This window comes from Perca flavescens, chromosome 10 (assembly GCF_004354835.1).
Source record: "Perca flavescens isolate YP-PL-M2 chromosome 10, PFLA_1.0, whole genome shotgun sequence".
In the NCBI taxonomy this organism is placed as follows: domain Eukaryota; kingdom Metazoa; phylum Chordata; class Actinopteri; order Perciformes; family Percidae; genus Perca; species Perca flavescens.
Window position 1 is genome coordinate 6,277,799 of NC_041340.1, and position 27,973 is coordinate 6,305,771.

At 41.0% G+C, this 27,973-nt stretch overlaps 1 protein-coding gene across 2 annotated transcripts in view; it reads right to left on the reverse strand.

Moving 5' to 3' along the window:
* Nucleotides 1–8,944: 8,944 nt before the first annotated feature.
* The window catches only part of arhgef37 (Rho guanine nucleotide exchange factor (GEF) 37), a 31,634-nt gene continuing 12,605 nt past the window's right edge, over nucleotides 8,945–27,973 (reverse strand). For both annotated transcript variants that reach the window (XM_028590181.1, XM_028590180.1), the window contains exons 6-17: nucleotides 27,765–27,894; nucleotides 26,265–26,412; nucleotides 25,898–26,097; nucleotides 25,158–25,288; nucleotides 23,767–23,871; nucleotides 22,232–22,345; nucleotides 20,956–21,125; nucleotides 20,115–20,262; nucleotides 19,197–19,325; nucleotides 16,953–17,148; nucleotides 15,684–15,853; nucleotides 8,945–10,483 (exon numbers count right to left, since the gene is read on the reverse strand). In XM_028590181.1, coding sequence (XP_028445982.1) covers nucleotides 10,265–10,483; nucleotides 15,684–15,853; nucleotides 16,953–17,148; nucleotides 19,197–19,325; nucleotides 20,115–20,262; nucleotides 20,956–21,125; nucleotides 22,232–22,345; nucleotides 23,767–23,871; nucleotides 25,158–25,288; nucleotides 25,898–26,097; nucleotides 26,265–26,412; nucleotides 27,765–27,894 — 1,860 coding nt within the window. In that variant the 3' untranslated portion in view covers nucleotides 8,945–10,264. The remainder of the gene's footprint in view (nucleotides 10,484–15,683; nucleotides 15,854–16,952; nucleotides 17,149–19,196; nucleotides 19,326–20,114; nucleotides 20,263–20,955; nucleotides 21,126–22,231; nucleotides 22,346–23,766; nucleotides 23,872–25,157; nucleotides 25,289–25,897; nucleotides 26,098–26,264; nucleotides 26,413–27,764; nucleotides 27,895–27,973) is intronic.

Sequence of the window (27,973 nt, forward strand, 5' to 3'; positions counted from 1 at the left end):
TTGGGACTGTCCCGGTCAAACCGGGACGTCTGGTCAGCCTATTGATATGAGAAAGCTTGGCTGCGATGTTCACCTCCATTTTCAGATTACTACCATAGACTGTATGAAAGAAGAGGATGTAGCCACTGTCACGTCACCCATTTGTTTGTGAACTACAGTTTTAATGCGTCGAGTTTGGCATTTTGGACATCGCCATCTTGTGTTTTTTGGAGCCAGAAGTGACCGTATTTGGACATGGGGTGGAGCTGGGAAGGAGCTCTAGGCTAAAGTTACCAGCTAGTGATAGTGCCAGCTTGGTTAGCAAGGTACATCTGTGATTTAATTTCAATTCAATTGTATTTATAGTATCAGATCATAACAAGAGCTACCACAAGACACTTTACAGATAGAGTAGGTCTAGACCACACAAAGACAAAGACCCAACAATTTCCCCAAGATCAAGCATTTAGTGCGACAGTGGTGAGGAAAAACTTCCTTTTAGGCAGAAACCTTGGACAGACCCAGGCTCTTGGTGGGCGGCCATCTGCTGCCGGTTGGGATGCAGAGACACTGATACAGATATAGAGAAATATGATTCATAATAATTATAGCAGTTGGTACGATGATAACTGTAATATTTATTTGGATGCTAATTTCGGCTAGCACAAAACAGGCTTAAAAACAAAATGTAGGCCTACTTACCAGAAAAATGAACAACCTAGTCTCGCATTGCCAGACCCTCCTCCACAGCACTGCGGAGGAAGGTGTGGTTAGTCCACACAACACTCTGGAATTGGAGAAAAACATGCTCTGGTTTATTGGCATTTCTTTAAACAAATCCAGTTGTCTTGGGTAGTGCTAATCTCTGGACGCAGGTATGGTGCCTCTGCAAAAATAGCCTCAGGAAGGAACTTGTTTTGTTGGAACATGTGCACGTAGGGAGGCGAGAGGAATTTAAATAGCTGTCAAGTGTGTAATGACAATTTTACTCAAAAAACGGATAAATATAATTTGATTGTCGGTTCTAGCTCGGAGGATGTGTCCCGAATCAACCGGAGTTTAGAATGCCAACACAAACAAAGCGGAAGGTGGGGGAAATCCATCCGAAAATGAGGGACATCGGGCGGATCCTCGGGCGGCACCAGAACAATCCTGTAAATGAAACGTTGTCGATTTAGAGTAAGTATAACCGTAGAACAGCAGAACAAGACATTTTTAGGCGACCAAAATGTTACAATTAATTTTCTGAACTGAAAACACAGTGAGAGGGTCAAAGTACCCCCAAATAGGTTCACGGCAAGTATTTAAAAGTACACAGTGCCATGAACACTCATTGCTGCCTCTATCCTCATTGACGGTCCTTAATGGGACCATCATTGCCAAAATGTACATCATGCTGTATTGAAGAAGACTTAAAATTAGCGCTTGAGACCGTTATAAATCAAGTTAGAAGTAGGGTGATTTTCTCATTGACCTAGACCATTAGCATCAGACTTCTTTTTACAACAAGTGAACTCGCCCCCTGCTGGTCATTAAACAGAATATAAACTAATATGCTTAGTTTATAAAGTACTGCATGGCTTGGCACCACCGCCATTGCAAGAATTTATTAAATACAGACAGACTCGGATTACTAGAGCTGTTGTAAACAGGGACTGTGAGGTTCCTTTTAGAAAAACTTCTTTTAGCCATAATGCACTATCCATTAAAGGTAGTGCATTGTGGAACACACTACCCCCAACTATAAGGGAATGTCCCACTCTGGCCACCTTTAAGAGCCAGGTAAAAACACTTACTAATAAATTGTCTTGTTTGTTATCACTGTATATATTTTGTCTTAGAAATAACCAAGTATGGGTCACCCCTACTTGTATGCTGTACCGTATTAGCTTAGTGAAGCATATGTATGTTGTGTCTCTGTTTTAACATTTATTAATAATTTGTTTTTTTTTTTTTTTTTTTCCTCTCTTTCGTCCTGTTTTATCCTGTTTTATATAGCAAATGTTAATAGTGTTTATCTTGTGTCCTGTTATTGTAATTTATATCTGCCAAATGGGACTACAGATGGAAATTAGCCTTTGGGCTATAATCTGGCACTTTTACGTGTACTGCTGTACATGTTCATTAAATGTGCATTGTGCTTAAATAAATAAATAAATAAAAAAGAATGCAGATTTAAGGCACTCCCGCACTGGCTTCCCTTTTCAGGCCGGAGGCGATATTACAAATCCCACTATGGCCACACTAAGACCTGCTCGCCCTTCAATAGAATTTATTGGCCAGGCGTCCATGCTTACGCAAGGTAACGTAACCCCATTTGTACTCGTCTTATCCCCTGACCAATCGGCTATCCTAACCCTTAACCACTCAAGGTGAAATGCCTAACACCAACCAATCGAGCTGCTTCGTAGGGCGGGTCTTGGCGTGGCCATAGTGGGATTCGTAAATTTGCGGCCCAGAGGTTGCCGCTAATTGCTACGTATACATAATTGCTGTAGAAGAAGAGAAGCTTTGTGCTCATTGGTCAAACTTGCTGCAGCTTTTCAAAAGTTCCTGCATTGCCTGGGAGGCTCAGGCCAAAAACTCTCTCTCCCTGATACATGGGGTGAAGCTGGCTACTGACATAAGTACAGAAGATGACAGAGAATATCTACATCAGTTTGGCCTAAAACTGATTTAGCAGCAGCACAACCCTCACTCATGTGGTGTGGTTCAAGACGGACAACACCACCAGTGTATTTGTCAGTCCAAACCTCTTCCTGCAGTGATCCAAACTCCTGAAAGTCGTCATTTCCAAAAACCCAGTGAAGCAGCTCACAGAGACGTTGTGCTGGGTCCTGTTTCATCCCCTCCCGTTTGTGTTTTTAAGTCATTAGTATTTGTCATCTTGTGTCTTTCTCTCTGTCAGCGTGAATCAATACTGGGAGTTCTTTGTCTCACTTTACCCATTTAGCATTTCTTTACTCATCTCTTTATCAATAGCTCAAATAAAATCTGCCTCCAAGTAAAGCAAACTGATGCTAATGACACAAAAACAACCCATTAGAGCACCTGTGGCTGGATGTTTGCTGTCGGACGCCGGCAGAAAGAACAAAACAGCTGAAAGCAGAGCTCGCTAACAGCAACCGACAGGCAGAGAAAAACACAAACTAGTTGTTTAGGTTAGGTTTGGCTCACCAACAAAAACACATAGTTTGTGGGGTGAGGAATAAATACTGTCACTGCATTTCCCCCCCCCAATTTTTATTTCTCTGGGAAACATTTGCTGTGAGCTGCTTTTACATTCACACGGCACAGTGAACTCACTGAACTCACCCAAAACACAAACAGAGCTAAACACAGAATATAAATCTGTGTATGTGTGTGTGTGTTTAGATTCTCACTGCAGCTTTCTATTGTGCATTTGGTTTTCTACTCCGCTGCGCCGAAGGTGTATGAAGATGAAAGAGGTACCTGTGAGCAGTTCAAACTCACATCTGCTGCTCTGGAGAAATCCAAATGACTAAGGTGGCTCAGAGAAAATGGGAATTTGACAATAGTTTTATTATACGCCGGTGAAAAATAAGAAAGGGAGCAGAGTGACTGCAAACTGCGGAATCAATCTCAGCATTAAAATGAAGAGTTGAGGACAGGATGTGAACAAAACCGAGAGGCACGAAGAGAATGAGGCACACGAGTAAACAGAATATTTTAGATGAGCTGCAGATAGATGATGTGGTGACAGCTGCTGCGCGAAGAATCCGACCAGTTTGGGCAGCAGGCCTGTTGTCACTGCACAGCACGAGGAGATGTGTGTTTACTCGGCAAACATGTTCAGTCTGTAAAAATCTCCCAGAACAAGTAAATTGCTCAGCTGACACGCTCAGCTGTTGGGTTTCTGTGCCTGGCTTAAGGGCACCACAGTGCTGATTGGTGACTAAGTAAGTTATGTTGTTGTCAACTTTAGCGTCCGGACTTTTTTCCAACAAGTCTGGGATTTAAATTTGCAACCAGCGGGGTGAAAGCGTGTCAGTTTGTCCTCACTAGTGTCTGGGAGGAAGATAGATGGATTTCAAAAGAGTTAAAGAAATGATTAAGTTATAAGAAAAAATGATGGAATTTTATACTTAAGTCAGTGTAACTTCAGAAGATGTCTACTTGATTTGAATAACTTAAGAATGTGAAGCCTCATATCAGCTTTAGTATTGTGATTTGCAATTTAGTAGACCGGGCTAAATTTGGTCAAAAAGTTATAATTTTTAGATGTCTAGCTTACATATAACCATTGTTTTTTTAAACAGAATTTCAGGGGTAGTTAAGACCTGCTTCACAGTGAAACACCGTTGTCAAAATTTGGTGATCTTCACATCTGAAATACATTTACGTTTCAACCAAATTATCCCGATTTTAACCTAGTTTTCCCCAAATCAACGTTGACTGGTAACGTTTCTAGTGGTAGTCAATTAACAGCCAAAATAATAATCGATTAATAATTCAAATCATTTATTAAGCATAAACACTCGTCACTGTCCTGTGAAAACCATGTATCTTCAAAAGTCAATATGACTGCTACATTTCAGCTTTGTGAAACTTAATCAGTTTAACACCACATTTGGAGTTCGGTGGTCTTCAACGGACAGCGTTGGTTTCAGCTTGTTAAATAGGAGGATTTGCAACCCGTCTCGGTTTTATTTCATTGTTTGGGTCTTTGGGTTTTGGACAAAATAAGCATTTTTAAGACATCAAAATGGACTATTTAGATGTCCAAAGACATGCAGGTCAGGTTAATTGGCGGCTCTAAATTGCCTGTAGGTGTGTCAACCCTGTGATTGACTGGCGACCTGTCCAGGGTGTAACCCGCCTCTTGCCCAATGTGAGCTGTGATTGGCTCCAGACCCATGCTACCCATCAAAGGAAAGCCGTGTATAACCAATAGATGGACTTTGGACAATGCTGATGACCAGAGGTGAAATGCACTTTAAGTAAAAGTCACTTAATTACATTAAAAAAAAAAAAAACGGGGTAAGACGGGGCAGGGGGATTTAGCCAGTGTCCTACATACGTTGTCCTACGGGTTGCTGGTGCTAGACAAAAATCAGCAATACGCCACGAAACATGTTTTGCTAATTGGCAATTTGCTATTAGTCTTGAAAACTTCGTTTGAAGTACCAATGCACAAATACTTACCTGCTCCCGCAGATTAGATGTGAAGTTATTGAATGCTGGCAGTTCAGTCACCTTTGGCAGGCACATCTGGCATTGCATCATGATACTATTGGTCCTCTTGAATTTAAAATGAAACGATTTTCATCGTTTTGGGCAGCAGAATTCGAGGTTTCAGCTAGCATTTCTACTGAAACGGTCTCTGAACAGTCGTATCTCGCCTGATCCACCTCCATCTCGTTCTCCGTCTCCTACAGAAAGACCTGGCGCCTGGTAGGCAGCCTAGATGCTGATCATTCCTCACTGTAGTGGTTCCGGGTGCGATTTCTTTTCTTCCTTTCGGTTTTCATTAATCAAAGTTTTTTCTTTTTTTTTAACTCAATAATGGATGGGATTTGTAATGTAGCGAAATACAATACTTCACTCAAGACGTAAGCAATTACATTTTCAATCACCGATTTTAAAAACTACTTGAAAAATACAAAATACACAACAAAACCACTCAATACAGTAACATGAGTAAATGTATTTCGTTACTTTCCACCTCTGCTGATGACCACCGTTCAATATTTTCTAGTTCTATCTTCAATGTAGACCTTGAACATAGTTTCAGATCAAGTCCACGTCCTTTACTCTAAGTTCCAACCCCTATGGAAATAATCACCAGTTAAAACCCTCAGAGGGTTCAACGCCAACCCAAACGAGCACACGTTTTCACAAGACATTAAAGTGAAAACGGTTTTGATCTGATGAAAGCTAGGTTATGATTTCCCAGTTTCACACGACATCTGATCTCATCTACAAAACAATAATCCTGGTGCATGGTTTTCATGTGTGAAGGTTCATATTTTAGCATGTGGTATTAATGTGAGGTGACATGACGACACTGAACAGGTTTCTGGTTAGTTTTATTGAAGACACACAGTCAGTTCACAGCTGTCCTGACAGATACTACTGCTGAGCTGCAGACACTCCCATCTGCTGTGTGTGTGTGTGTGTGTGTGTGTGTGTGTGTGTGTGTGTGTGTGTGTGTGTGTGTGTGTGTGTGTGTGTGTGTGTGTGTGTGTGTGTGTGTGTGTGTGTGTGTGTGTGTGTTCAAAATCAGAACTATGGCAACACTTCAAAAACTTCATGGTTGATCTCAGTTCAGGTAGCCCTGAGGCATCAAATAAGTTAAAAACAACAATATGACTAAACACAGTTACAAAACAATAAATTAGAAACAGAAATGCTGTACAGACGGTGAAACCAGATTATCAGCAGGTTAAACACGTTACACTTCACACATTGGTTTGACAGCTGCTTAATAAAAAAAAAATAATAAAAAAAGTAAAAAAATCCCCCCAAAAATATGAACAGAATGTACAGGATTATGTTCAGGCTCTGTTCTCAGGCAAGCTCTAATACTGTCAAAGGTAAAGGAGGTCACACACACACACACGCGCACACATACACACGATCTCCTACTCCCTCTAGTGGAGAGCTGGAAAATGGCAGCCTCCTTTGATCCGCACACACACGCAAACACACATTAGGGACTAGACTCCGTTTACGCCCTAACCGCGAAACATAGCCTGCATTTGATCAAGTTTCTGATGAAAACAACAGATTTTAATGGAAAAATGCCCTCTTTACTTCTTATCCATTATTGTTAGTTGTTGATGGTTATATATCATAAACACATGGCTCTCATGTGTGGTGAATTCATTCAGTTGTTGTCGTTTTGTTTTTTTACAGTATTTACATTTTTGGTCATGTTTGCTCTGGGAATAAGGAAAGGATTCAAAAATAGCAGCTCCTCGCTGTTCATTTGTCTTTAAATGGGAATTAAAAATATATACTCAATTGAAGAATAATCCAAAATGTAAGGTTTAAAGCCATTAACTGTTTTTTAAACAAAATGTAATGTGAGTTGTTCCAATCACGCTCAACTGGCCTGGTGAAGGCAGGTAAAATGTCCTCAGTTTAGCCTGATTTTTAACTTGAGGACATTTCATATTTTGGTATATTAGTAACATTTCACGCACACTCTCCCTCGTGTCTTAAACTGGAACTGGCTGTCCCTCCCGCTGCTCGGCTCCGTCCTGACATTCAGACGAACGGGAACAGCTAAGCTTCCAGCTGAGCAGCTCCCTCCCTCTGCTTCATGTGCACTGCAGCTGATACAGCACTATCCAGTGGGAAAAAGGGCTCTATTTTATGCAAAAACATGCCACTTTCAGGAATGTCATACGCAGACAGTGTCAAGTAGACACCACCATGTTGGACAAATATGAAATAATAAAGAAAACAAGGACTTAAATGCTGCTTCTTTCTTGATTTCAAATATATCAAATTTCTCTGCTGCAAAAGATTCAACATTCTACTAGTCTAGACACTGATCCCTTTTTATTATGATTTGTTTTTATACTGATCCCCTTTTAACTCTGCGTAGAAAGGGTCTTGTGACTGCTTAATACTGATGTTGTCTACCTATGAGACAAACATCTAGCAACAACAAATAATAAACTGTCTTTATCTAAATATTAATTTAGTGACTAAACAGTGAGCATATCTTTAAAGCCTCAGTGCGTGACTTTTTTTTATTAACGAACGTCCAATTGGGAAATTAGTTGATACAAAGCTAATTAAACACTATCAGTTATTGCTCAGCTGTGATTGGAGCATTGAGTGAAATAAAAAAACATTAAAACTACAGAGAATGCATTTTTTCTTTTCATCCCTTTTCCAACAGATGAGTCTTTTTGGACTTTTCCATTAATGCTGCCATGAAGAATGTTTTTTTTTTTTTGCTTATTAATTTGTTTGTCAGATTAGGGACAGCTCAATATAATGGGTGGAAATCTGGATCTTTTCACCAATAGACACATTTTTTTTTTAGCTGTAAATACATACAACATACGTAAACTAATGGAGATCAAGAATTCAAAGAGTTGTTTTCTTGATGCAAAAATGCTCTGAAATTAAAATTTAAATGCATTGAAACAAAAAGGTATAGAAAAGACACTCTCTCTGCTTTCATGTTAAATAACAGAAGTGGAAGAACTGAAGCCATGGTACGTTTTTTTTTCAGTCCAGTCAAGCAGGTCTGTATACTGTGTGTCAAGAAGATACTGAAGGGGAAGACATTTGCTAAACCGACAAAAACAACTTAAACTCTGCGGCAGCTAAATGTTTTCCCAGTCCATCCAACTTGAAGAAATGCCACAGGCAGACGCGACCTGCAATTATTGAACAGTAGCCATAGCAACAAGCATCATCAGGTGCCTATGAATACAGAAGAAGTTCGCTTCAGTCCCGTCTATAATGTTTTATATCTATTTAAAAGCTTTTCAAGTCAAAAACCTCAGGAAGGAATTTAGTCTTGTACTGTAATAGGAGCGGAGGGAATGAAAGCACACTGGTGACATATCTACTTTACAGATACAGAAGCAGATGTAGGAAGAGAGGAGTCTATTTTAAATCAGCTCATGGTTAGAGTGGGAAAATGACGGAGGCTTAGACTAAATAAACATCCAGAATAACGGGAACACTCTGTGCCGCCGAGTCTCCTGCCTGCCTGCTATTCCTCCTCACATCCTTTTTTTTTTTATTCCATTTTCCCTCCAACTCTTTTACTTCTTCTCCATGTATGAATTCCATCCTGTGTCTTTACATCTCCACCTCCTCGCCTCTCCTTCTCTCTCCTAATCAGCCCTTGAGACATTTAACATTTACAACACATTACACAGTCTGAGATGATGAGAGCGCTGTGTACCTGTCAGTCTCGATACAGTACTGCTCCTGCCTCCAGGTGAGGAGGAGGAGACTCAACACACACACACACACACACACACACCTGTCAGCCCAATTTCATATCAAACAGATACACGCACGCACGCACGCACGCACGCACGCACGCACGCACGCTGTTTGCTCTGTGTGAGTCCAAGTGTTGCTGTTAGCTCGCAAACACACGGAGGCTCCAACGACAACATGCAGCCGTTCGTTTTCAATTCAAGTGTCCTAATGTCCCGCTGAGGATGCTGGGATACGTCTTCTCCTAGAGCTCAGCTTATCTCGTGCGCCTTCAAAACCCATTCTCCCCATCGTCTCTGGTGCTTTGTAATAATCACCAGAAGAGATTTGCAGTGCAACTTGCAGACCGTCCTTCAGCATTAAGATGCAGAGTTAAAATTCCATATGAGCTTAGCATTTGTCCTGCCAAAGTGCTCATGAGCAAGACACAATATAACAACCAGCACACGGACTATAAGCTTCCTTCATTTTCTTTTCCAGTGTGTCACATATAGTAAGATAAAGCATTCTGGGGGGCGGGGGGGCATGTCCACAGTAAAGCAGAGACATCCTAAAACGCTGCGGCTATCTCAAAGGTTACCCTCGCCTCGTTTTCACGTGCCTTCTGTCGCACCTGTTCTAGCCGATTGAAGGTTAGGCAACTTTCCGATATTTCTGTCAACTAGCTTTTTAACATTTTCACAGTGTTGCACCGTCAAGTAATGTCTAGATGGTGTTTGGAATGATATCACAATCAGATGTCATCGTTTTAAAGCTCAAATTTGTTAGTGCACACCATTATGTGAGACTCATCACCACTTTGGAGAGCAAAATATATATTTTTAGTGTCACTTTTTTCAAATAATCCAAGTTAGTACAGAAATGGCCTAAGAGAAAGGCCCGTACTGGTAAAAGGTTACGCCATTACTTATCCAATCAAGAGTCTAAGGATAGAGGCTGTTGTATTCTGTAAAGCCCTTTGAGGCTAATTAGTGATTTGGGGTTTTGTAAATAAAAGTGACGTGATTTGACTTTTACTTTCCTTTTCTTGTAATTTGGTAAATGTGCACAGGAAGTGGGTGTAGAATAAGTGATGAAGATTAAAAAAAAGTTTACAGCTGTAAAACTGAAAAAAGCAGTCAACAGAATTTGGCTTTTAGTTCTACAGTAACAATGGGGCCATCTAACTACTGTATTAATGGCTCAAATGGCTCCGATTTTGACATTGAAAATGAAAATAACCGATGGTCACTATGTAGAATAATTGTTTGAAAAGCAGGTGCACCTGCATTATAAAAATACTGCTGTAAGACCTTCTAAAGACAGTGAATCCCCCATCATACTGCTGTTTTTCCACTCCTTCCTTTCAGCAGTAGGGCTGGTATGTACCAGGTGGCCCGGTCCCCATAGGAACCATTGTGAGGTAGTTGGATGGCACGTAGCCTCTCTTCCCACCTCTCGCCTCCACTAGACTCCATTCAGGGTTCCCGCGTTTGTCGTGGTGCTCCAGGACACGAACTGGCTCGCCGGCCCGAAGAGAAACTTCATGGTTTCCTCTCGCTGTGAAGTCATATGCCGCCAAAATCTGGAAGAGAGGACTCGGAGTCAAAAACAAGGAGTAAACGTCTGTCACGCCAGGTACCTTGTGAGGTGGTAATGGTTATTACATAGCAGAGAACAAAGTGAAGAGAAATGTAGAGAAACACTGTTATTCCTTGACCTTACTAGTAATAGAGGGGGAAAGAATGTAACATTTGGCAAGGTGGCATCAGAGGAAAGGTCATGCGCTCAAAAAGTTTGATCTTCTGTAATATGGCCATTTAAAGACACCTCAGGCTCAATTTGACAGGCTTTAGCTCTACATTGTCACACTTTGCTCAAGTTTGTTCAGTCTAAGGCCCTGTTTACACGAATACGCTCGCGGGTGAAAACGACAAAATATTTTATCAGATGTGCCTTTCGTTTAGACAGCTACAACGTTTTGGGGGCTTAAAAAACGCAAAAAAGTGAAACCACCCTCCAGAGTGGAAATCTTAAAAACGCTCCACGTATGTGGGATGCGTGTGTGTGTGTGTTTGTGTGTGCATTGTTTGGAGCAATAACTCCACCTCCTCATCTGTCCAGACGGACAGAAAATTGTCAGCTTTTGTTGTGCATACTACATTAAATTTCACACACTTTTGCATCACCATATGCACGCAGATTTCCCCCCCACAACGCTCGTCTAAACGCAGAAGAAAAAGTGAGAATGCAACGCCACTTTTGCGTTTTCTCTTCAGATCGTTTCCGTCTAAACATAGCCTAAGTTGACCTTATCAGCCTTAGCTCGTTAGGATCAGCTCTGATTTGGGATGAATATAAATGCTAGCACGTTAGCATGCCTTGAGTTGTCCTTTTTTCATGCATGCTGACTATCGGATGCTATGTTGATGTCTGGAATATAACACTGAGCATGTTAACATGCATGTTAAAGCTGGGCAATAAATCAAATATGATCATTTATTGACTGCCAGAAGAATCATATTGTGATATGACCTTACATTACAGGAACACGCCGACTTATTGGGAATTTAGCTTATTCACCGTAACCCCAGAGTAAGACAAGTCCATACATACCCTTCTCATCTCCGTGCGTGCTGTAACGCTGCCTGACGGTTCCAGCATTAGCTTAGCCTAGCACAGATCCTGCAGGTAACTGGTTCCAACTAGCCTACTGCTCCGAATTGTGACAAAAGTGACAAAATAACACCAACATGTTCCTATTTACATGTTGTGATTTGTATAGTCACAGCGTGTACAAAAAACAACGTAACATGAGACACAGCCATCTTCTGACAGTAAACAAACCAGGAACTATATTCTCAGACAGGCTTGCTGCGAGCATTTCACTCCGCCCAAGTACTATATTCTTCCGCCTGAGAATAAAGTTCCCGGTTTGTTTACAGTTAGAAGACGGCTGTGTCTCACGTTACGTTGTTTTTTTGTACACGCTGTGACTCTATAAATCACAACATGTAAATAGGAACATGTTGGCGTTATTTTGTCACTTATTCGGAGCAGTAGGATTGCTGGAACCATTCACCTGCATGTTCTGTGCTGGCCTGATGCCGCTGGAGCAGTCAGACACCCTTACAGCACGCATGGAGATGAGAAGGGTATGTATCGACTTGTCTAACTCTGGGGGTTACGGTGAATAAGCTAAATTCCCAATAAGTCGGCGTGTTCCTTTAAGTTAGATTATGTTATATGCAAGTTTGCATACATTTGACATATTGTGTATACATATGTCAGAAAATATACTTTATGATACAATTTCATTAACATGATTTCAAGAATAGCGTTCAGCATAGTGAGTGTGGTAACAAGCAAATGTTTCGCAGTAGAGAGCAGTAGGCTACAGGTATTTCAATGTGTCAGACACAAATTAAATCAACATTTCAAGGCCCAGTGTGGAGGACTTAGGGAGCTCAATTGGCAGAAATGGATTATAATATTCAAAATTATGTTTTCATTAGTGTTTAATCACCTTCATATCTACACATGTAGCTGGTCCGATTGAATGTTTAATGATAACTGGATACCGGGTCCCAAAATGGGGGCTATTCAGTTCAATGACAATTGCTTGCGTGGCACATACGGCAAAAAAACGTTTCTAAGGTCCCGGGTTTACTTCCCTGATATGCGGCCTGATGCGCTGTAATGTTTATCCTGCTGGTCCCGCCCGTGAGTTTACCGCTCGATCCATAGACTTTACATTGTTGTGACATTACAGGTTTTTAAAATCGCTCTAACCAGCTCCCGATTCAAATATAAAAACTCCATGGATTAAATATTCAGAATAGAAAGAGTCAAAATGAACCTTGTGTGCAGTGTAACAGTTTTACAGACGTCTTTTCTACAATGGCGGCCTGTGATGAAAATGCTTTTTGGGCCGCAGGGGGATTTTTCCTTGCAATACCAAGAGTGCCACTGGAAAAAAAAATTGTCTGCAAGGCTAAGCGGCGGCGCCGTATCTAGTTGTTATTATACATCCATGGCGGGTCGCAAAATTACGAATCCCACTATGGCCACACCAAGACCCGCCTTACAAAGCAGCTCGATTGGTTGCGGTTAGGCATTTCACCTCAAGTGGTTAAGGTTAGGGTTAGGGGATTGGTCAGGGGATAGGACCTGTACATGTAAGCATGGACGCCTGGCCAATTGTAGTGTGTGAATGCTATTGAAGGGCGGGTCTTGGTGTGGCCAAAGTTGGATTTGTAATATCGCTGGCGGGTCCTCTTCCACTGAGCCCGCCATGTTTTACTGCCATGTTTCTACAGGAGCCCAGAACGGACAAACCAAACACTGACTCTAAAGTGGGCCTTTCACGTTTTTACGTTACAAGAAGGCGACCATAGGTTCTACTACACACGACTCACTGCTAGATGGCACTAAATCCTACACACTGCTCCTTTAAGTGACTATAAGTATTGGATTGAATTCGGATACCCAATATTAAAGGATTCGGATCCCTAAATAACAAATGTTGTACAAAATGAACAACACTTCAAGAAATTATTATTATTAATTAATCTAAGAAATTAGCACGACGTCAGCATGCATGCACACAGGTGCAGATGTGAACACACACACACAGAAAATTCATTGTAATATTCTCTGAAAAGGTTAAGCCCACTAGTTGTGTCTTGACAAATCACACACACACACACACACACACACACACACACACACACACACACACACACACACACACACACACACACACACACACACACACACACACACACACACACACACACACACACACACACACACACACACACACACACACACACACACACACACACACACACACACAAGGCTTCCTAATGAGCCCTGTGTTGGTATGACAGAGTGCCACAGCAGTGCTAATAGCCAAGTTTAGCTGGCTGCTCGGTGTCATTAACAAACCCTTCACCTCAGCTACAACATTAGCTCTGCCCTGATGGTCTACACCAATTAGCATTTCATTAGCATTTTGCCAGGCAGAGACAAGGAGGAGGGAAAAAAGAAGTAAAAGTGACCATAGCTATCGGCTGCAGAATGAATCATGTTGCAAGGAGCTTGGCGAATATTTGCTGCAGCTATGTTTCTGATGGAAATGAAAAGAGTTGAGGAGTGGCGTAGCTACGCGGCGCCCCTCTGTGTTGATATACGGTCATGACAACGTGGTGGGGCCACAAATGTGAGAGAAAGAGACAGTTAACTGAGACTGCCAGCGTGTCTACAGAAGCCAGACGGGAATGTATTAATAACAATATTGTTTGTTATACTCTCTGTCACAGATCACAGAGAAAGTAGCAGCCAAGATGAATTTGGCACCTTAATATTGCTGTTTCTGCTCTTTATAAGTTGACAGTGATAAATCATCTCTATTTTCTTCAGCCACTAGCAAAACCTAAAATTTTGTGTGGATCAAAAAACAGAAAGGAGTGGGGGGGAAAATAAGGCATTTTTGTGTAACATCTGTAACAATGAGGACAAGGCCAACACTATGTTGTGTATGTTTTGTATATGAGCCGACCTAGGGTCATGAGGGATGGACGTGAGGAAGAGAGGGCATCTATACAGCGTCTATAAGGTCACTGGAGCAATCACTCACTTTAGCAGGCCTATCTCTCTCGCTCTCTCACACACACACACACACAATGCCTAATGCATCTCCCTATCTCCCATTTACAAACCCACATAAACCAAATTTACGAGCCACGACACTCCCCTCTCACACTCACAAGTGTTGCAAATGTAAATCAACTTCACACACACACACACACACACACACACACACACACACACACACACACACACACACACACACACACACACACACACACACACACACACACACACACACACACACACACACATACACTCTCTCAGCCTGCAGCGGTGCATAAATTAACTCTCAACCCTTCACACAGTAACCCACTTACAAGGTTAAACAGTCAATTATGGACCTTTCTATTAATAACACATACACACACACTCTCACATACACACACACACAACATGCATGCACAAAATAAATCCAGTGTGCCCTCTTACAGATATGGGGACACCCATGATTACACTCCCGCATGGCTGGATATGGAAAGATTCTCTCACATACACACATGCGTGCGCACACGAACACACACAGTGCTAGTCAGACATGTGACAGATTGATGCTTCCACAGCAGAACGCTGTCACATTGGTCAGTTAAAGCCACACACACACACACACACACACACACACACACACACACACACACACACACACACACACACACACACACACACACACACACACACACACACACACACACACACACACACACACACACACACACACACACACACACACACACACACAGTAACGTGTCATTAAGGAAATTAACACACACACTCTCACAGTTTGCAGTCTGGTGTCAGATAATTTAGCAGCGAGCTGAGCAGCCAGGCTAATTCTCATGTATGGCTGTCCAAAATGTACAAGTCTATATCACTAACGAGGCCATTGCATATGCTGATTGTTGTATTAGTTTAGAAAATATTAATGTCAAAATATTAAATTTCACATTTCAATATTTGGCTGGTGCTAATATTAAATATGTATTTAAATCATTACGGAGCATTGAGAGAGTTTTTAAGAGAATCACTTTCTACCTCATTAATATGCAGATGTATGCAGCACAGGCAGAATTCTGTGTAGTGAGTGTGAAGTTTCCATCATTTAAGTACAGTAAATTAATCAATCAATTAATCACCTGGAAGCATGGCCGGCTCAGGACTGTCAGTGGCCGGCTCTCTGGGGTGTAGGAGTGTCTCCTGATTTCTGTCACGCCATCAGGCGGGGTCAGGTGTGGTGAAGGAGGCGGATCCTCTGTTGCCTGGTGATACCGAATCAGCTTGGCACAAGGAGCGTACCCTCTTCTGCCTGAATACAACATACACAGATAAACGGAGGTGTTGACAATGGAAAAGCTGTAAAGTGGTACCTTGTTATTATTTTTACTACCGATTAATCTGTAGATTTTCTCAGTAAATAAATGTAATGATTGGTTGACAAACCAATTGACAAAATTTTCCAGAACCCAAGTGAACATCTTCGAATTAATTGTTCTCCAAAACCCAAAGGTGTTCAATTTACTATCACAGGGGAGTATGAAAAAGTTTTCACATTTGAGATGTTGTTGTTGAAGCAAATTCCATTTTCAGAATATGTCCTCTAAAATGTGCCACCTATGTGCTCAGTTGCCTGGCTCTCTAACCTATACTAAATTCTAGGGGTGTGCAAAAAAAAAAAAAAAAAAAAAAAAAAAAAAAAAAAAAAAAACTTCGATTCTCATTCGTATCATGATTCAAGCTCTATAGATTCTAAATCAATTCATAGAATTCAAAAAATCCCCCCAAAAATGTTTTGGGTGTTTTTTTTGTGTTGTGACAAAAGTAACTACATTTACATACTGTGAATAAATTCTACTGGGCCTGTGTTTGATTGCGTGTTATTTGCAATAATGCCAAACACCCAAAAGATGGCGCCAAAGAGCTGCCTTTAAGAAACTAAAACCCAATGTGTATGGTATGTTAGTAAGGCAAGGCAAGGCAAGCCAGCTTTATTTGTCTAGCACATTTCAGCAACAAGGAAATGTATAAGCTGTTGCTCTATACGCGTAATCCACCTGCAGTCCTTGCCATACCGAGAACGGCCGGTCCCACCGGTCTTACTTTTTAATTGTCTTTATATGATTTATATTTAAATTTTCAACACTGTAACTTCAGTAACAATAAAAAATATAGAAACTAATCTCAATAAAAGTTACAGTGCAGTATAAGAAATTAACAATTATTTAAAGAAAGGCAGCAAAAAAAGATGTTGTCGATGGTTTCATGTCCAAAGCTTGAATTCTACAGATTGTGTTATAAATATGCGTAGAGACTGCCCTGGTTGAAAACCGGCTGTTGCAATAAAATGCTGCTATTGGCTGACTTTCATGGTCTCGGCTTGCGTCTTCAGGCAACCCGATGGTTCTTACCTCCTGCGTCGACCAGCCATCTTCGTTTGTCCCCGCGGCTGTCTGCCTCACTGATTATGGCCACCAGCTCGCCTCTGGCCAGGTTCAGGTCCAGGTCCCGGCTGCCAACCACCGTCTCCATCACCTTGTAGATTTTACCAGAACCGTGCTTATCTGTTAGCTGCTTCAGACGACGCCGAGAGGATGGACTCAGGGGCTGGCAGAAGAAAGAAGAGAATGCAGAGGAAAATGAAACATAATGAGACCTGACAAAGGTAAGAAGAGGAAGATAGGCCTGACGTATAGGGCTATGTTAAAGTAGTTTCCTACTAGAACGCGGATAATCCTTAGTTTCACATTCTAACTGAATGAAAAAAAAATGTTGTTATCCTTAGTCACTGTACTGTACACATTTGAAAAGAAAATCTCAGTGGGTAATTTCTCAGAATGAGCTTAGCAAAAGCATTAAACCTGTCACTGAATACGTGAACACAATGGGAAGTGATTAGAAAGTTGCAGAACAAGAAGAAGACTATTCAAAATCCTGACGACGTTTTGTAGTTACACATGAGACTGTGAAGCTGCAGACATGAATCACTGCGATGACTTGGAATATTCTTCAGCTTGTACAACATGTTTGACAGCGATGAACAGTATTAAAGAATCACCTGTCAGAGAGTGTTTTAAATCTACTCTAAAGATATTAATAGCAAAACATGACGTGACTGTGCAACCTGCTTATCAGTCGGTTATGTATGCAGGTTGCCTGGCAGGTTTAAGGAATGTAACTCAGTTCAAAACAATTAACAGGCATTACAGGCAGCACGACATACTGTAAAGAAAAGGTATTTGTTGATGACTACAAGAAACCAAAGGCGCAACTATGACATAATCATGCAACAACTTGCTGCCAATTGTTGTCCTCTCATCAAATATAACACTGCTGCTATTCTAGAACAGTAGGAGCCTACTAGCAGTGTTGTGCCTGAATGCGTATTGAATGATAGTTCATGAACTCGTTCATATTTTGGGCGAACATGAACTGAACGTACTGTATTACTGCCTGATGAACGTTACTGTGAACTCGTTCATTCTGGTGTCTGTGAACGGCACGCTCTCTCAGTTTAACTTCGTTCAATAGGGTGCCAGATTTATATAGAGCCTTCCAGGCCAAAACCCAGCTAAAACACACTTTAAACAGGCCTTCATATGTATCAGAAAAAACACCCAATCTGGCAACACCAGCCACCAGTGTCGCACCGCTGCATGAGTCATCAAAACAAAAAGCAGCAAGGAGGCGAAATATGATCATTTAAACGAGTTTTATTTCAAGGTCGGTGAGGATGTGAAAATCTTACATTTCGGTGCAAACTTTGCCCGCTGGCTTTCAAAAAGAAAATCCGCAAAAAAGCACTATGAACTAGTTCATTTTTGGAACTGTGAACTTAGTTCAAAATGTTGAAGTATAAACTATGAACTGAACTAGTTCATTTTAAAATTTGTGAACTGAACTTTGAACTAGTTCATATAGAAAGTGAACTACTAGGAACGTATTTGTCATGACCTGACGTGTTGCACAATGGTTAAAATTGACCTAAAATGAGAAGTCTGAGCATCAATCTAATTAGGATTCATAGCTGCTGAGATATTTCACTCCAGATCAAAGTGTTCCAAAGCCACACTGCTAGCTTGGTTTAAACTGTCATTAAACAGAGATCAATTTAATGCTTTTTTAAAACCAATAATAGTAGCTAGCAGTGTCAGGTGGTGTGTATGCAGATGTTAAAATTGCTCAAACATAAAAAGGTCCATAAAGTAATGTTAGCTGGGTTGAAGATCCCTAACTGCAGTGTCTTTTGTTGAGTAACTTTCGAACAGGACATGCTTGTCCTTCGCCTTCAGGTGACATTGTTCTATTTTGGAACATGTAGTGTCTTGTACAGTAAATGTTTTGCACAATGTGTTAATGCCATTCAAGCAGCTCAAATTTCTTGCGCTTGTGCACCTGCTGTAGTCTGTAAAAAAAGTCGAAAGTCTGAGGTGAGGTGTCCAATGTTGTGCTGACTGTTGTCCTAATGATATCTTTATTTTACGGTCTGTTGATCACCATGTCTGTCTGTCTGTCTTTGACTTATAAAACTACACCTGGGCTTTAAAAGGGTTAATGATGCAAATAATGCATGAACACACAAGTTGTGTACCAGTATTCTTGGTCAACACACTGTGACACAACAATGACTTTTAGCTCCATCATTTTGTACCCACCTGGATGGCAGGCGCATTAAGCGTGTCCTCTACACTTTGACACAAAGTCTCCAGTCTTCCCGCACCTTCCAGCACTGCAGACTCTGCCCACTTCCAGAATGCACTGGGATTGAGAGAGCTGTGAGGGAGCTGGAAGAAGAAATGAATTCATTTGAAAGCCATTAATGTTCATATCCTCGTTCGTTAGCGTACTGGAAAGAAAAAAAAGGTTACCCAAGATTTTTATCTAAAAGTAAAAATAACTTCAGAGGACTTCATTGTAAAGGGTTTAAACAATGTTTTCCATGCTTGTTCAAAAAAACAAACAATTAATGAACAAATGACAATAACAGCTTGCAGGTGGTAGGCATTTAAGGTCACAGTTATAAGAAAATTAGGTAAAGTAAAAAGACCTTTCTAAAGACTCTGAAAAACACCAAAAGAAAGACGCCCAGGGTCCCTGCTAATCTGCGTGAATGTGCCTTTAGGCATGGTGCAAGGAGGCATGAGGACAGCAGATGTAGCCAGGGCAAATACATTGCAATGTCCCTACTGTGAGACACCTAAGACGGCGCTACAGGGAGACCACGTGTAACAACACCTGCATAGGATCGGTACATCCGAATATCACACCTGCGGGACAGGTACAGGATGGCAACAACAACCGCAAGAACTGGCCAGTCTGGTGCAGTACATGAGGAGGAGATGCACTGCAGTACTTAATGCAGCTGGTGGCCACACCAGATACTGAGGGCTACTTTTGCCACGTCTGTAAAAATTGTTGTTAAATCTTTTAATGTTCATACAAATATTTGCACGTTAAGTTTGCTTAAAATATAAAAGCAGTTGAAGTGACAGGACGTTTCTTTTTTTGCTGAGTATGTTTTTCTGCTTGACCTTATCATATATGTAGAGAACACATGGTACACGTGAGATTACCTGTTGTGCAAAGCTCTGGAACAGCTGCTCCATGTCTGAGGCGAGGTCTTTATGCAGGCAGCTGAACGTGCCCAACATGCTCCAGATCATCTGCAGAGCCAAACCATTAAACCGAGGAAGCTCATTGAGGAGCAACGTGTTCATCGTCCTGTGAGGAGAGGAGATGAGAGGTTAGCATGTAAACTGAAGTTAGAGATTGAATTAACGTTTTGTTCTTTCATTAGACGACCTCACCCCTCATCTTAACATAACTTCCAAAGGGTCTAATCCTACTGGTCTCACATTATAAGACCTTCCTCCACAGCGCTGCGGAGGAAGGTCATCCCCACAACATTCCGGGATGGGAGAAAAACGTGCTCTGGTTTATTGGCATTTCTTTAAAACAATCACAATCTTCTTGGGCGACGCTAAGCGCTGGACGCAAGTACGGTCTCTCTGCAAAATAGCCTTTGTTTTGGTGGAACATGTTCACGTAGGAAGGGGGGTGTCTGGAATTCAAATGGCTGTCGAGCGTACAATGAGAATTTTACTCCAAAAAAAAAAAGGTTAAATATAACTTGATTGTCGGTTCTAGCTCGGGGGAGGTGTCCCGTACAAACGCGCCTGGCTTTTAAAGGGAATGGGAGATGACACTGATTGGTTTATTGCATGTTACGCCCAAAACACACCTATGAATTAATGAAGACACTAAGTAGAACCCTTTTGAACCATTCCCACCGTGGATTTGGACACGCCCTAAACACACCTGCACCAGGCGCTTCACGCCGTGCGCTTAGATTGTTAAAATAGGGCCCACAGTATGCAACAGACCTTCCACACATAAGTCCAGCTCTCTCTCTACCTGTACGTGTTGGCCACAGCCTGTTCCTCGTAGCTCAGAGTGGATTTGGCTTCTATCAGTTCATAGTCGAGCAGCTTGTCCAGCCTTTTTCTGATCAGGTTCCTCGGGCCCACCAGGAGGTCGCGGAGCGCACACAGCGGCTTGTGGATTAACGTCCTCATCCTCTTCTCCTACGTGGAGGTATAGATGATGCTCATCATCAGACAAATGCTGTGCTGGTTAATGCGTCAATCATTTTAGACTGGCAGGGTCCATCTGGCTTACTTTTGATACTTAACGTGTACTTTTTTTTTCTTAAGTGCAATTAATAGTGCAGCAAATGTATTTGTAGTTCAGGGTTTCTGTACTTCTTTTTTTCTTGCTTTAAGTTAAATAAAGGATTTGATTACAGTGGTGGAAGAAGTATTCAGATTCTTTACTTGAGTTAAAGTACTAATACCACACTGTAAAAATACTCTGTTACAAGTAAAAGTCCTGCATTGAAAATGTTACTTAAATAAAAGTATGTAAGTATCATCAGGAAAATGTACCTAGAGTATTTAAAATAAAAGTACTCAATGCAGAAAAGTCCTTCCATTTTAAGTGTTTAATGGTCTAATCATTTCAGCTGGACTTGTTGGCCTATATAGTGTTGGGTAGTTTAATTTACAATAAAACATCAGATTTTATAAACCCCATGTGTTTTGTGTTCAAAAATCTTAATTTGTAAAGTAACTAAAGCTGTCAGATGAATGTAATTGAGTAAACAACATTTCTCTCTGAGATGTTATGAGTAGAAGTAGAAAGTGGCATGAAAAGAAAAGACTGAAGTAGAGCTGGGCAATGTATCGATATTATATCGATATCGTGAAATGAGACTAGATATCGTCTTAGATTTTGGATATCATATCTTGATATGACATAAGTGGTGTCTTTTCCTGGTTTTAAAGCCTGCATTACAGTAAAGTGATGTCATTTTCTGAACTTACCAAACTGTTCTAGCTGTTCTATTATCTGCCTTTACCCACCGTCATTATATCCACATTACTGATGATTATTCATCAAAAATCTCATTGTGTAAATATTTTGTGAAAGCACCAATAGTCAACCCTACAATATTGTATCGATATCGAGGTCTATGGTAAAAAATATCATGATATTTGATTTTCTCCATATCGCCCAGCCCTAAGTACAAGTACTTCACATTTGTACTTAAGTACAATACTTGAGTAAATGTGACATTCCACCTCTGTTTCTGTATTACTGGTATCTACATGATAATGTCAGGTAGACTCACAAACGTAGGAAGAATCCACTGTCTGAGAGCAGTAGTGATCTCCTTGTAGCAGATCGGGGCCTTCTCTCCATCCATATCTAAATCAAACTCCTCGGTTTTGCAGGCCAGGAATCCCTGAAAAACCAACAAAGAAGAAGGAGCCATGAACCCCTGCTCAGGTCTCTGACATCTGTCGGGCTCATTTTAAAACGCTTGTAGGACTACTGAATTTACCAATGTCTGCTTTTTTGTTTGTTTTCTATGTTCAAACGGGTTGCTATTTCCAAATCAGAAGTTGTTAAAGAAATATTACTTTGTCAATATACAAGAAAATTATCTCAGCAGGAGGACAACTTGTATAGCCTGGTGAAAATAACTGGCCTTCTACAGTATGAGTAGGAGACTATGAAAAGGAAAGAGGATACAGTGCTGATCTTTGTTGGTTTGGAATAGAAAGAGGAAAAGAAACATTTTAGAGTGAAACGGTACACAGAAACCCACGTGTTTTGACCTCAGGGACGCCAGGGGCCTCTGAGTTTAAACAGCGTGACTCAGAAACACATGGCGACATGTTCAAAAATACATATCCAGTTATGTTCCACTTATTCCACTTCTCCACTGCATATAAGTCACTAGTTCAAGTCTTTGGATGGGCTGCTGCAATCTGAAATGGGGGAATAAATAAGATATGCACTCTCATTACCCTTCATTTAAGACATGCAGGTGTAAAGCAAGAGACTCAACCCCCCAAACTTGTTGGGTAATATACTCACATTGAATATGTGGAACTGAATTAGTACGAAGGGAACAATGCGAACAACACTCTTATGCAAAATTAAATCTTCTGGAGCCCAAAACATCCAAGGTATGATTTCCCCCTCCCATGTGGCATAGATTTAATATACTCACTAAATATAAAGATGGTCCGATACCATTTTTCCTTCCCGATACTGATTTCGATACCTGAACTTGCGTATTGGCTGATACTGAGTACTCATCCGATACCAGTGTGTCATACATTTTACTATGTTTGAACAGCTGTATACTTCTATCCCTGTATGGATGTGAAAGGATTTCTATCTTTGCCGTTTGGCCTGGCTTGGGTTAAACTTTTTGTGAAACATGAACAAAAAGTGAACGCCATATAACTTTCTATTGTTATCCAGTTTGACAGTCAGTCATAACCGAAAAATAACAAACAAAGCTACGTTATTCGGGGCTAAATTACATGGTATTGGATAGATGCGTAGACTCCAGTACTTACCGATACAGATATTATGTACAAATTAATTGTGGTAAACAGATACAAAATGATATTTCCTGAATCCCAAGAATAGGATGCTCAAATCAGAATTACTAAATTCTTTATTTCACTTGAGAAAAGTGTATTAAAATGTAGGTACCAAAGCAGTTTGTCTGAGAGGCATCAGCATGGAAAACAAGACAAAGCAAAGAAAATAAGTAGATGATATGTTCACTATCAGGTGAAATGCCTCAGTCAACAGCTGAATGTTGCACATATCATAATGTGATCCATTAGAACAAATGCAGCCTACCTGTAGGTGGTGCAGGTACGTCTCCACGTTCTCAAGGAGCTCCAGGATCCCATGCTCCAGAACATAAAAGAAACCTTCCAGGGCGTCAAACTCCTCATCCACCAGCTGGAGCACAACACACAGGGACAGATACTTTTTTTTTTGTGAAATTAAATTAAAAAAGTGCTTTATTGCCCTGTATTTCAGGAATTTAAAAAGTCATGGGGCTTTGATTTGCAAGTTAGAAACACAAGATCACATTTGACTCTTTTCTAAGCTCTGTAATTACTATCATTTCTCTTCCTTTGCCTTCATCTTTTTAGTTTTTACTATGTAGAACACATTGAGGGCAGTATGACTCTGACTCAAGGCGTATTTTGTAGATGCGTCAAATCCCTAATCATGAAAGTGCATATGCAACATCTAATGTAAATAATGGGAATAGAAAATATTTACTGCATGCTTTTTATTTGCTTTGGTTACAAGATTTATTCTCTAGCTGCAGTATCAGCACCTGTGGTTCCTATACTTTAGGACTTGAAACAATCACTAAAAAATAAAAATCGTGACACCAGTGAATATTCACACCCCTAGTAAATACTGCTTCCCATACATTGGTGCGTTTTGTCTACATGGATTCTAGACACATGGCTCCTTCTCTTTCTCTGTCTAAGCTATATTTTCTTTATTTTTGTATCATTCATTTCTAGTAATACACACATTAGCAAGGTGCTACTAGTCTATTCTGTCCCCTAAGACTGTGGTTGCACTAGTTTTAAATATAGCAAATAGCTTTAAAAGACAGATGACAGCACAGATAATTGTGTTTTTGCAGAGCTTCAAAGTGTAATTCATTTATATTCTACATATATGCAATGCAGCTACAACCTATATAATGTATGCAGAATGTAAAAAGATCAAAAGGCAAAGTGGGAAAATGTTATCCTGTGAGCAACTATTAAAAATGAAGCCACAGGTGACATGTGAGGATGCTCCTGGATGTGAACTCTTTGATCAGACCTAAAAAAAGAAAATAATCTGTAGACAGGTAAGTGTAACTTAAGGCAAAGCAAAGTGTAGCAGGCCAGAGCAAACAGCAGGTTCATAACAGGTCATATAATGATTAACCATTAACCACTGTATTGCAGCTAGAGGCAGGGTGTGTATTGGAAGACCATCTATGACTCAGAGACCTGGGAGAGTCAGTAGTTACCTTCAAGTATAAGCACCCTCAAACATAACTGTAACGTGCTGCTTCTCTGATTTCTAATGTCTAACTTTAATCAAGGGACAGTGATCGGCCAGGGTTAGTTATAGAACAGCATCCTGGAGATGGCAAGGGTCTTGCGTTGCTCCAAGACCCTTCAGCAGGGTGTTATTTAAACTAGGGCCATCAAACACTTCAATCCTACCTTAGGTGCTATTCCAGTCTCATGTTTGATTTGCTGGCTGAGCCTCGCTGTCTTCTTTGCGATGCTGTGGGTGTTGAGACGGTTGATCTTGTCCTTTATGCTCAGGGTTTCTGTCTTCTTGTATTTGTCAGCTACAATCATAGTATGAGGGACAGTTAATCTGGGGTAGTCAAGTCAACTTTGCTGTCAAATATATCAAAGTATGTGCCAGACAAACAGAGGAATTGAAAATACTAAATATAAACAATACAATCAATACATTCTAAATAGTGCAAAAGTAAGGCAAAACCAAACAGTTCAAATAACTAAAGAAATTGAAAATGTGCAATTTAAAATGAAAAAAATGAAAGTGAAAAAGTGTTCCTGAGAGACAGTACCAGTCCTCCAATTAAACTGGGACTCTGAACAATGAATTCACTGTGTTGAATGCTTTTCAACCCACCCAGCTTTATACAGTAGACAGATTACTGCCTTTCTCTACCTGTTGTGCTACTGTAAATAGGGAATTGAATCGTTAACTCTAGATGTGTTAGTGCATCCTTGACTCTAAATGTATCCGTGCATCCTTGACTCTAGATGTATCAGTGCATCCTTGACTCTAGATGTATCAGTGCATCCTTGACTCTAGATGTATCAGTGCATCCTTGACTCTAGATGTATCAGTGCATCCTTGACTCTAGATGTATCAGTGCATCCTTGACTCTAGATAGAGAATAGTGGACTTTATGAACCGGCCTCACCAACTTCTCTGAAGCGTTTGTACTCGTTGATGCGACAGTTCAAGGCGATGGAGGTGTGAGCGGCATGCTCCAGAAGGGCATACGCCGGGTGCGTTCGTTCAGTGTGTTTCTGGATGGTCTGCAGGAGGAGGGGGTAGCGGGCAATTCGCTGCACCGGCATCACCAAGAAGAAACTCAGAGAGGTGGCGTTTACTTCAGGCCTGGAGAGATGAATGGCAACATTAAACAGTCATAACTTCAGGACCGAAATCAACAGCCGTTTTGTGTTAGGTCTTTTGTTTATCCAGTTGTAATTTTATGTTTTAGGCAAAAAAAACAAAAAACAGTTGGTCCCATTGTAAAACAACAGAAAATGATAGAACCCTACGCTGAGGCCTTGATGACTCTGACAATCTCGTTCCAGAGCGCCTCCTTCTGTTTGTAGCTGTTCTCCACCACTGTAATGTTGGTGTAGTTGGCCAGGTATTCCTTATAGGCTGCCTCAATGTCTGAAGACAGGCTGAGGAACGAATCACCTGTCAGGGAGGCAAAACATATATTTACTTACTTAACTTTTAGCATGTGCAAATATAGTACATGCATTGCAGACATTTCCAGGTACACAGCTTTAACAATAAACTGTGTGTGTGTGTGTGTGTGTGTGTGTGTGTGTGTGTGTGTGTGTGTGTGTGTGTTTTGCATTCAATTGGAGATGCACCCATCACCGTATCCAGAGACCTTTGACCAGACTGTGAATGTGTCAGTGTGAACTCATTTAAATTCTCACATGAATGTGAAAACCACCTCTGACAACAAGACGGGGGAAGATTTTATTGGTTTCCTGTCAACAAGTGTGATCAGAGTAATTGGTCTAAGAAGAGAAAACCTCTGTGAAACCAGCAGCAATCTTACCACTTCCTGTTGAAAGGCTGAGCAAGCTCATGTAAGACTGGGTCCCGAATTCAATACTTTTTAGGCACCGACCGAATTTCTTTGAAGTATCGAGTATCAAAAAATGCAGGGTCATTCAATACCAATTTGCAATACCTAAGAAGCAAATCTCATCAGGGTCAGTGAGCCAATAAGCATGCAGCATGCTTCTACCAAGATCTAATAACGCTGCTGATTGGCTGTCTAATGTTACACGTAGAGGCAGGCAGGAAAAACTCTACATTACTACGTTGCTTTAATGTGTAATGTTGTAAATTGGTATCAAAAAAGTATTATTTAGGAACTGGTGGTCTCACTTTGCCAGACCCTCCTCCAAAGCGCACTGGAGAAGAGTCCGGTTAGTCCACACAGCATTCCAGGATGGGAGGAAAATGTGCTCTGGTTTAATGGCATTTCTTTAAACCAATCACAATCGTCTTGGGCGGTGCTAAGCACCGGAGAAGAGCCGCGTTGCCTCTGCAAAATAGGCTTGGAAAGAACTTGTTTTGGTGGAACATGTGTACCTTTAAAAGTTGTTTTAGTCGTGCAACAGAAAACTCTGATTGGACAGATAGTCTAGCTAGCTGTCTGGATTTACCCTGCAGAGATCTGAGAAAAGGTCCACCATAGTGCTCATAAATCGACCGGAGTTTAAAATGCCAACACAAAGGAAGCCCAAGGCAACGCATACACAAAATTTTAAAAATGTTTTAATTACGGGGCAAAGTCCGGCTAATGAGTTGCCAGAACTTTCTCCATTTTACGGATTTATTTCTTAGAGTGCAGTATCCAACATTTTGTAACAAAACCCAGCCCTAAGCTCATGTTGTGACAAAGGAGGTAACAAAGACAACCCCAATCAATAAGATGGGACATTTGGGGCAAATGCTGAGGAAACCTAATGCTGAGGAAACAATGGGAGAAACTGAATGAGAGAAAGTTAAGTTGTATCCCTTACAGAGTGTCTTCAGGAAGAGGGGGTCTCCAGGCTGAACCTGCTTCTGGTCCAGCAGGCTGAGGAGTCGACTTGACACGTCAATCACATCCTCGATGTAGAGAAACATGCTGTCCAGGTTGGCTGGAGGAGGCTGCGGTTGGCAGGCAGAAAGAAAGAAAGACACACGGATTCATTTCCTGAGCTAAGATTCTATTTCAATATGTAATGAC